Source organism: Hylobates moloch, unplaced genomic scaffold (assembly GCF_009828535.3).
Source record: "Hylobates moloch isolate HMO894 unplaced genomic scaffold, HMol_V3 SCAFFOLD_6, whole genome shotgun sequence".
Taxonomy (NCBI): domain Eukaryota; kingdom Metazoa; phylum Chordata; class Mammalia; order Primates; family Hylobatidae; genus Hylobates; species Hylobates moloch.
This window is the reverse complement of record NW_026652281.1, coordinates 84267060-84278010: the sequence shown is the minus strand read 5'-3', so window position 1 is coordinate 84278010 and position 10951 is coordinate 84267060. Positions and strand designations below refer to the sequence as shown.

At 36.4% G+C, this 10951-nt stretch overlaps 1 protein-coding gene across 1 annotated transcript in view; it reads right to left on the bottom strand.

The window, feature by feature from the left end:
* Positions 1-10951, bottom strand: part of ITFG1 (integrin alpha FG-GAP repeat containing 1) — a 308702-nt gene that overhangs the window by 87246 nt on the left and 210505 nt on the right. Inside the window, exon 12 of the mRNA XM_032157265.2 lies at positions 10116-10224. Coding sequence (XP_032013156.1) covers positions 10116-10224 — 109 coding nt within the window. The remainder of the gene's footprint in view (positions 1-10115; positions 10225-10951) is intronic.

The window sequence follows — 10951 nt, the reverse complement described above, 5'->3', positions numbered from 1 at the left end:
AGGGGGGAGGGACAGCATTAGGAGATATACCTAATGCTAAATGACGAGTTAAGGGGTGCAGGAAATCAACATGGCACATGGATACATATGTAAGAAACCTGCACATTGTGCACATGTATAAAACCTAAAGTATAATAAAAAAAAAAAAAACTACGAGAAAAAAAAAAATGCTCCAAGGCTGAATTTACTATGATTACAGCAAAAGCCCATTTTTAAAAAGTGGGACAGTTATATTACTGATATAAAAATATAGGTTTATGGGTGAAGTGAAACTTATTTTTTTAAGTAAGTATAATAACTGGGAAGGTATGCTAAAATACATAAAGGGCTCATTATGGAAAAGGGAAATTTAACAGGACAGACACCTGTATGCAATTCTAGCCTTCTACTATTTGTGTTCTTTGCCCCTGTGAGCTTCTTGAAGGCAAGAACTGTTTTTGTTTGATTTTTAAGTGTCTCTCGGTATTGCTTAGTTCAAGTGTAACTCTCTCTGTGTTGCTTAGTTCAAGTGTAACTGAATGTTTTTTCACTAGCTAATTTTCGCTATCTCTAGAAGTTTTAGAATTTTTAATCATTTCATAAGCTTTTGTAATTACATATTATTTGTAATCATATTATGGGCTGGGCACAGTGGCTTATGCCTGTAATCCCACACTTTGGGAGGCCAAAGTGGGCGGATCACTTGAAGTCAGCAGTTTGAGACCAGCCTAGCCAACATAGTGAAACCCCATCTGTACTAAAAATACAAAAATTAGCTGAGTGTGGTGGTGTACTCCTGTAATCCCAGCTACTTGGGAGGCTGAGGCAGGAGAATTGCTTGAACACAGGAGGCAGAGGTTGCAGTGAGCCAAGATCATGCCACTGCACTCTAGCCTGGGTGACAAAGCGAGGCTGTGTCTCAAAAAAGAAAAAGAAATTACAAAAATTCTACACAGGATTATTATAATATTGTGTAATACCCTTTTAAATGAGCTGTTCCAAAAAGTAATTTCTAATACTCCTAGGGACTTTTAAAACCAACTTCTAAAGATTAAAAAAATATGAACACAGCCTATTCATAATTAAATAAAAAGCAGTAATTAAAATACTTGATGAGCTATGTGAAATACTGGTTATTAGGAGATGTAATTTGTAGTTTAAAACATGGACAATGGGATGTGCAATTTGTAAGTTTCTTTTAACACGATAATGCTTAGGATTTTATCATTTCATGTTAAACCATACTGTATATTATAGTCCATGTATTCTCAAAGATATTTAAAGTATAAAAATTTGGCTTCTAGCATTGTGATTCAGTTTATATTAGCTATTTCACACAAATGTCAAAACCAAAACCCAAATATGGCAATAATCGTGCATAAATACTGTAACACTAAGCCAACGTGCAGGTTGGGAGAAGGATGAGTTAAATAGCCAAAGCTGTAAAGGTCAGTACTGTATAATGGTTTTAGTTGTGTTTAAAAGAAAAAATTCCTGCCTGGATTCTGAGTGACTATGCATATTCCTTCTCTGAAAAATGTCTTTAAGCTTTGTTTCTTTAAGACATACGAACACAAAAACATTATCACCTCTTTAAAAATTACTCAAGCTTTGAGCACATGTGTAAAATGAACTACCTGCTTCCAGACATTCTTATCATTTAGACGACATTATTTTAGATATTCTATGGAAGATTTTTTGGTCTGTTATTGATTACCTATCTTTCATTAATTATTTGATTAAATTGTAAAATCATATGCTCTTTGTAAAAAAAATACAGAAACATATATTTTTTGAAGTAATTTTAATCTTGTTCTTTATGTGTACAAACATATTAAGTATCAAATATGGCAGTTATATAATTTATACCTATATAAATATATATACATATATTTCATACACACATAAATTTGTTAAAATTTTTGCTAAAGTCAGGAGCACTTTGATGTTTAAGAACATATTGAATAAAAAAATGATAAGTATGTGACATGATGGATATGTTAATTTGTCTGATTTAAGAATTTCACAAGGTGTACATATACTAAAATATCATATTGTACCCCTTAAATTAAAAAATGTTAAACAAATTAAAAAACAGAAAACATATTGGTTCCAGGTCAGTATGTTTGAAATAACTTCTAGGAGACAATTTCAAAAACAAAACATATTATTTACCTTCCTTAATTCCCTAAATGTCACTGCAATGTTCAAAAATAATAAATGACAGATATCTTAAGAAATTCTTAAAGGATACTGAATAGGTAATAAGATTGAGAAAGAGCTAATTAGTGTTAAGCAGGTCAGAGAGCTACTGGGGCAATGGGGGTGGACCCCCCAGCAGCTCATTGGGAAACCTTTCAGCTCAGAGCTACGGCAGCCGAGAGGGGAAGCATGCAAGGGCTGAGGAAAGAAGGGGAACGGAGGGTCTCTGGAAAGCAGGCTCGAGGCTTGTGACAGGAAAAGCTGCATTTGTTACTTGGTAGTTCTTGCTAGCTAAGTAAAGTGGGGGATTTGCTGGTGCTTCTAGTTAGTGTTGCCCAAAACACAAACTTTTTAGCATAGAGGATGAAACAACACAAAAAAGCTCAGCAAAGCAGTGAGTTCCTCCCTGTAACATCCTCTCATTACTTCCCACTGGAAAGCACAAATGTTCAGACTCAGAGAGCCTGTTGACGCCCTCGGTTGAGGCCACAGGAGTAAGTCAGGGCTCTTGTGTCTCTTGCTAGTGACTTTCACAGAGAAGGCAGTTGGAGTTCAACTCTAAGGCATCACTTCAACTCTCCTGTCTGAGAGCTCTCAAGCCACCACTTTGCTCAAATATAGCTTCTACCCCGGTGGGCTCCCAGCTTGTGAGCCCCAAAGGGGAAAGGAAAAAGGAAGCAGTGGCAATTGTCTGATGGGCAGAAGTATATAGTGACCCACCCCGCCTGCACTAACCCACCAACACTGATTCTTTTAAGAAATGTAAGCAGAGAAAACTCCTCATGCACAAGAAAAAAAGCAACAGCTTAAGAGAAGGAAGACTAATAGGAACAATCATATAAATGGCCCCCAACTAAACAGAACATGCACAGGAACAGGAGGGAACTTCAAAGATGAGCATATTACAGTAGCCCCCACTTATCCAAGGGGACATGTTCCAAGAGCACCAGTGGGTGCCTCAAACTGTGCAGAGCACTGAATCCTAAATATGCTGTTTTTTCCTATATGTACATACCTATGATAAAGTTTAATTTACAAATTGGGCATAGTAAGAGACTAACAACAATAAACTAATAATAAAATAAAACAATTATAACAATAAACTATAATAAAAGTTATATGAGTGTGGTTTTTCACTCTGAAAATATTTTCTTATACTGTACTCACATCTTTTCAGAATACAGTTGACTATGGGTAACTAAAACCACAGAAAGTGAAACTGTGGATAAGTGGGGACTATGCTATATGCAAGAAGAAAATAGAGCAATGTTTATAAAATTCTATAATAGCAAACTTAGTGTTAACAGTAAGAGCAAGAGAAAGATATTTTAAGACATACCAGTACTCAGAAAATATATTAACCTAAGTACAATTTTTCTGAAAATAACTTGAGAAAATACTTCACCAAAAGAAATAGGAGTTGGAATGAAGAAAGGGGAAAATGTGGTATATAAGAAAAAGGTGGCAATAAAGCTGGTAAAATTTGTTTAATTACTGATAATATGGTTGTGAATTATTAAGAAAGGATTTATAAAATAGAAGGCACAGAAAGTAAAACAAAATTAATCATCCAGAAATTAAACTTCCATATTATTTCAACAAAACCCAGAGGCAGGCAAGGGGAATAAAAGCTTTCCCATTAAGTATCTGCTTTTGGTGAAAAAAGAAAAAAGAAAGCTTTCCCAAAGGAAAGGTCTCATCTTGTTTGGTAAACAAAGGTGAAGATACTGTTACAATTTTAAAAGTCCTAGGGGAAACAGGGTTCATCCAGGTTTGTTAGAAATGAGTTAAGTTCTAGCCTAGAATTAAGATTCAGAACCTCCAAGTGTATCTGACAGGAATAACAGTAAAAGATGAGAGCCGGCAACTAGTCTTGATTCAGGGGAGAGGGGACCCCACAACTCTGTAATACGCAAGGTCCCCGTCTTCATGTTAAGTGCTCTGGATCTGCTGTGCTGTGTGTAAGAGAGGCAGAAGGGCAGCTTACATTGCCATGGCCACATATAAAAGCTTAAGTATCCCCAATTTCCTTAACTGAAAAACAGTGGCATTTAGTATAGGCTGGTTTGAGATTAGAGTAACAGAATAATTTAAGAGCAAAATCAGCTGTGGACATTGCCGATGGCTGTGAAGGGTAATTACGTACTAGTAACTGACTTAAGGCAAACAACCGATAATCAAAGGAAAGAGCGGAAGGGCATCTCTAAACAACTAGAAGGTTATTTTTCTTCCAAATGGTTGCTTTAAATTGGGATCTCATTTCCTGTGACCTTTCTGTAAATTACATTATTAATATTTATGTTAATATCTTTAATGCAAAGTTATCCTGTTTTCTAAAACTAAAACCTCCTGTGCCAAATTGGCTATCTATGAGTCTCAGCTTGGAGAAGTGTGGAGAATCCTCTCCTCAGGATAATATTACTGAGACTGCAGGGTGACTTGTCCTGACTTAGGCTGGGAAGTTGAAGGCCAGGGATTCTTAAACTCTCCAGATTAGAGATTCTCAAGACTCTCTTCGGTTTTCTGTTTTAACTTTTTACCATAGAACATTTCAAACAAAAGTATAAACATACATAAAACTGAAAAGAATAGCAGAATGAACCTCACACATATTTCTCACAATTTCAAAAACTGTCAACAACACAAGGCCAACCTTGTTTCATGTATACCCAGCTTCCACACCCCTGGATTACTTTAAAGAAGGGCTCAGACATGTCATTTCACTGTCAGGTAGTTTGCTGTCTCACTATTTAATGATGTAAAGAAGGCTACATTTTCCTGAGCAGGACCATGATGTGTTCTGAGTATTTTGTTATTATGATTATAAGTTAGGGCAGTGGTCCCCAACCTTTCTGGCACCACGGATGGGTTTTGCAGAAGAAGGACAATTTTTTCACGGATGGGGGTTGGATGGGTGATGGTTTCAGGATTGTTCCACCTCAGATCATCAGGCATTAGTTAGATTCTCATAAGGAGCACACAACCTAGATCCCTCACATGTGCAGTTCACAATAGGTGTGGTGCTCCTATGAGAATCTAATGCTACTGCTGATCTGACAGGAGACAGAGCTCAGGTGGTAATGCCAGTGATGGGGTGCGGCTGTAAATACAGGGGAAGCTTTGCTCGCCCTCCGGCCGTTCACCTCCTGTTGTGTGGCCTGGTTCCTAATAGGTCTCAGACTAGTACTGGTCTGCGGCCTGGGGTTTGGGACCCCTGCGTTAGGGTGTGCTTTAACAATAAAAACTAGAGTAATTTTATTGGAACAATTTTTAAAAAATTCAACAGATACCTATAAAGGGCCTACTATATACCGGACATGAGTATCAATGGACAGAACTAACTAAATATGCACATTTTGACTTGAGTTTTCTAACAACTAAACTGATTCATAAAAGAAGTCTGTGTTGCATTATGAGGACATGAGGTCTCCTTTAGTACAAAGCATTCAAGCAGAAGCTAAGATGTTGCATTAGGTTAGACTTGGGCAAGATACCTTTTGAGATTTTCCCCATCTCTAAGATCTTGTTTTTGTAATTTAAAAAAATGTAAATGAATAAATGCCAAGAAAGAACTTGGGACCCTAAATTATATGCATACATTTTCCCACATGGATAATTTCCAAATGATCAATATAAAAAAAGTCAGACCTTCTTTTGCCTCACCCTGAGAACTGCCTACTCTCTTTAGCATATTATTATTATTATTACAACTGGGAATTGGAATATCTTATCAATGTTACAAAAACCCTATGCTCTGATTTCCATCCATTCTACCTGGCTGGGGTCCTCTGTGCGAGGGAAGAACTTGCAGACTTGAGCGTGGAAAGCAGTGGAGTCGCAGGCCCTCATGCTAGTCAGCAAAACTCACAAGTATAGACAGTTCAATCACATTCTATTGTAAGAGTATAAAACAGAACTTTCAGTATAAAAGTAGTTTCAAGGCTTGAATAAAAGAACTTGCTGAGCACAGGGAGAACTTGATTTGTTCTAACAACATACAGATTAATATCTCTTGCACTTGAAATTTTCCTTAGTACTTAATGCCTAACATCTGTTCTAGAAAGAATTAATCTTTAATCTGTCCAGGTATGCACAGGCACATACCACATTCAGATGAACTAAGTAATAAATCTAGGTTTTTTTTTTTAAGCTTCAGACTTGAGAAAATAGTTCCTTTAGAGTACACTGGCTCCAGCCTGGCCAACATGGCAAAAACTCGTCTCTACTAAAAATACAAAAAATTAGCAAGGCATGGCAGCATATGTCTGTAATCCCAGCTACTCAGGAAGCTGAGGCATGAGAATAGCTTCAACTTGGGAGGTGGAGGGTGCAGTGAGCCAAGATCACGCCACTGCACTCCAGTCTGGGCAACAGAGCGAGACTCTGTCTCAAAAAAGTTTACTGAGGTACAATGGCAAAATTCAAATGAAAGAAGGAACAATCCCACAGTTATCCATTAAACAGAAAGAAAACAATATTTTGAAAGAGATTTATTAATTTAAATTTAATGTATATTTTTGAAGCAAATCACACTTATGCTAGGTTGGAGCAAAATGGTTAGTTTTACAGGAGCCCGTTAAAATAATGAGAGGAAAAACTCACTGTTACTCATCCTGTGTTACTCTTTCTGTGCATTTTTGGTGTAAGCCTGAGAAATGATGTAAATTAGAGTTTCTAGTTACACAGAATCTGCAAAAGATGGGTAGACTTGAGAAGTTAAACCAGGAAAGGGATTTCAATCTTTTCAAGAAATAAATGACTGACTTAGTTGTGTCCCTAATATCAGCAAACAGGTCAAGGTGGAAATCTGACTTTGAATTACAGTTTCACCTATTTTGGTAGAATGCTTCCTAGAGACACAGATGAGTCAGAGGCATCAAGTGTTGCTTAGGTACTAGAGAAGAAGGGAACACTGTTAATCAAGATAGCCAATCCATGCCTCAAAAGATAGCTGGACATTTATTTGACATAAATTTCCTGAATGCCTCCTATGTACCAGGCCCTGTGTTAGGCACCCAGCAATCAAAGACAAATAAGACAGAAGCTGCTCTTAAGTTGCTTAGATCATTAAAGCATACTAGGAGTAAGAGAGATGCTAATGTGAATGACACAAATACATAAGCCTAGATTTCAGAGTGCTTGCCAAGTATTCTGAAATGGATGGAGGAAGGAGAGATTAAATGTGATATTAAAATAAATGAAGACTAAAAATACGCTGCTTTTCACCAAGAAGGATGATGCTCGTGAGCAAAGGTAAAATAACTGATTTTATTTTATTTTATTTTTTTATTTTTTTTTTGAGACAGAGCCTTGCTCTATAGCCCAGGCTGGAGTGCAGTGATGCCACCTTGGCTTACTGCAACCTCCGCCTCCCAGGCTCCAGCCTCAGCCTCCTGAGTAGCTAGGACTACAGTCACGCATCACCATGCCCAACTAAATTTCGTATTTTTTATAGAGACAGGGATTTCACCATGTTGGCTGGTCTGCTCTTCAACTCCTGACTTCAAGTGTTCCGCCTGCCTCAGCCTCCCAAAGTGCTGGGAGGACTGATTTTTTCTGAGATGTTTTCATCCTAGAAATTATGTGACTTCTGTTTGGTTCCCCTGGGAACCCAAATTTGCAGCAGTCAAATGACTGTCCTGGATTTAGTAGTTTATCCCTAAGGAATCAAATCCCAAACTCTTACTCCAATATCTCCGTTTCAATTAACTGAACTTGGTTATTCTAATTACACACACAATTAGGTTAGCAAAAGTTTTAAGAATTCTTGCCTTCTTATCTAGAGGTGTCCAGTTGAAGAAGGACAGAGATAAGAAATGTACTTCAACTCCAAAATTAACATCATACCAAATAAACAGTATATTTAAATTTTTTTAGCTTTAAAATAGCCAAATAATACTTTCTTGAAAATGGCAAAAGAGAGGACATGGATAATAAAAAGTATAGAAATGATTAGACTCATGTATCAGTATTTTGTGGCTGCAGTAATAATGAAGATGGGTGAAACTTTTAGTTCAAATAAGACTGAATTTGCTGTTTAGAAAGGAAGGATGCATGTTATATCAGTTTCATCTCTCAAAATAAATCTCAACACTAATACATTATTCTGTTGCTTTTCTGTGTTCAGCTATTTGTGCTTATTTCAAAACTGTAATAAATAGTTCTACAAAGTACATGTGCCTTTTTTGTCAAACAAATCAATATGGGTCTCTTGGTGTTGGCTATCACAATAGTAATGCAAAAACAGTCACCTCTAACACCAGTTCAGGATAGAACTCTCAGCAAAGTAGGAATAGGGAGAACCTCTTTAATATGATACAGAGCATCCACCAAAAAACTCTATAGCTAATATAACACTTAATGGTGAAAGCCAAAATGTTTTCCCCTTAACACCGGAAACGAGACAAGTAAGTCCACTCTCACCACTTATTCAATATAGTAAACGAAAATTCTAGCCAGCACAAGAAAAATAAAAGACATAGGGATTAGAAAGAAAATTATCTCTCTTTGCAGAAGACAAAGTTGTCTATGTAGAAAATCCCAAGGAATCTTCAAAAAACCCTCCTAGAACCAGTTAGTGAGTCAAGCAAGGTCACTGTATACAAGATCAACACAGAAAAATAAATTTCATTTCCATACACTAAAATATGTGGAAGCAAAACTTAAAAACACAATATCCTCTACAGCCATCTTAAAGAAAATAAAATACTTAGGTATGCACTTAACAAAACATGTACAGGGTCTTTATGACAAACATGGGGGTCAGGTGGAGGATACTACTAGCATGGGTGGGAATTGGTTACAATGAACAAATAAGTAACACAATGAGGAAAACAGAAGTCACATTTCTCACTGCTGGAAGAGATATCTACAAAAACAGACGAAATTAGAAGGAACCCTGAAGTGTTCCATTTGGATTAAAAATGAAATTATTGTAATGAATTCATGGTTTTATAGTTAGCTTATACAAATGTAAATAGATGTAAAAATAGTTACAAATGTGTACACTTGTGTGTGCATATGTGAATCCATACCTGTATTCTCCTAGCCGTGTCCACTGAGAGAACCTGGAAGAAATGACAACCCAGTAGCAACAAGCACATTGGGCAACCATTTCAGAATGTGGTTTTGAAATACTGTTCTCTACTAAAAGAGAGAAATGTCTGATTCCTTGGAGAAATGTCTGAGTCCAGGCTTGGGACAAGGGGGGTACAAGATGAACAGTAGAATGTCAATTGACGGAAATAGAGAATCACTATTCGACAAATGTAGAAGGTTGATTCAGGCAGTTGTCAATGTACTCTAAGGGTGCTGGGCAAAAGTTTCATAAAGAAAAGGCTATTAATGTAATATCAGAATATTGCCCCCCAAAACACTAATGAATTACAAAGGGGAAAACTGCGTTTAGGGCAGAGAAACTTGGTGATCATCAAGGTGACCAGGTGAGCAAGGTTAATGTCATGGTGGTAGGACAGGTCAACATCATGTGCTTCCTGATATGATGCACTGAGAAATGACAGCATCAATTCTGCAACTTCTTGCAGTGGAATTTCTGCAAATAATTCATGACCTAAGTTGGGTAATGAGGAAACAGTGCTGTCTCACAGAATGCAAAGCCTGGATTCTTTAAAACTGATAAGGACATGAAAAATATGAAAAGACTGAGGAACTGGTCCAGATTGAAGAAGTCTGAAAAGATGGGACAATTAAATGCAATAGATATTTCTGGACAGAATCCTGGGCCAGAAAGAAAAAAGAATATTGTTGGGACAGCTGGTGAAATCTGAATGAGGTCTATATATATAGACAGGATGGTGCTGTACCAGTTGATCTGATCTAGAGGGTTGTACATCGGAGCATGTCCTTGATCTTTGGAATACATGGAGAGAGGGGAAGAGAAAGAGAACAAAATTAAATGTTAGTACTTTACTCACCAATAACTTTAACAAAATAAGCATCTGCTTCAAAGTTATTTTTTAGTGTATGGATGGCAAAATCATTCTTTGTATATCCTTTACTTAGCACTACAATGTCCAAGATTCCCTGGAAAAAAACAAACAAAAATGGTAAGAACAAACTATTAGACCAACTAAAAAAAAAATGACCATTAAAATGCATGGCATATTGTTTATAAAGTAAATGTAGCCTTATTTATTCATCCTCATGTTTAAAATAAAATCGCTATTAAAGATATGTAGTATATACACACAAGTTTCAATAGTAAAATATAAATAAAATAAAAAACATCTGTAATTTTAGTCTCTGGAGATAATGATTAGCATTTTGGTACGTTTCCTTCCAGTCAAATTTGCATGAAGTTTCAAAGGCTCATTATGTGGACTTGCCAGACCCTTTCCAACCATCAGGGGGAGTACGTTTTTATATGCCCTTGCCACCACAGCATTTTATCATTTGCTTTCAAAAAGGAGGGAGCTTTGCTAATTTTGTTGAAGGAAAGAAATGTATGCTTATTTAAACTGATATTCCTCTGATTCTTTTCATGAAGTTGATCATTTATCATATTTTTGAATATGTCAGCAACTTGGGTTTTTGTAGTAAACTATGTTCTATTTTTGCAGAGTATTTTTGATGATATCAGTTTGTATAAGCCCTTTTATATTATGAATATTAACTATTTGACTCTTTCATAGAAAATTTATTTCCCAGATTTAAAACAATTTTAAATTTCATTCATTATGTTTTTGATGTACAGAAATTAAAAATGGATTTGTAGTCAATTCTCTTGCTTTGTCCCCTTGTGATATTTCTG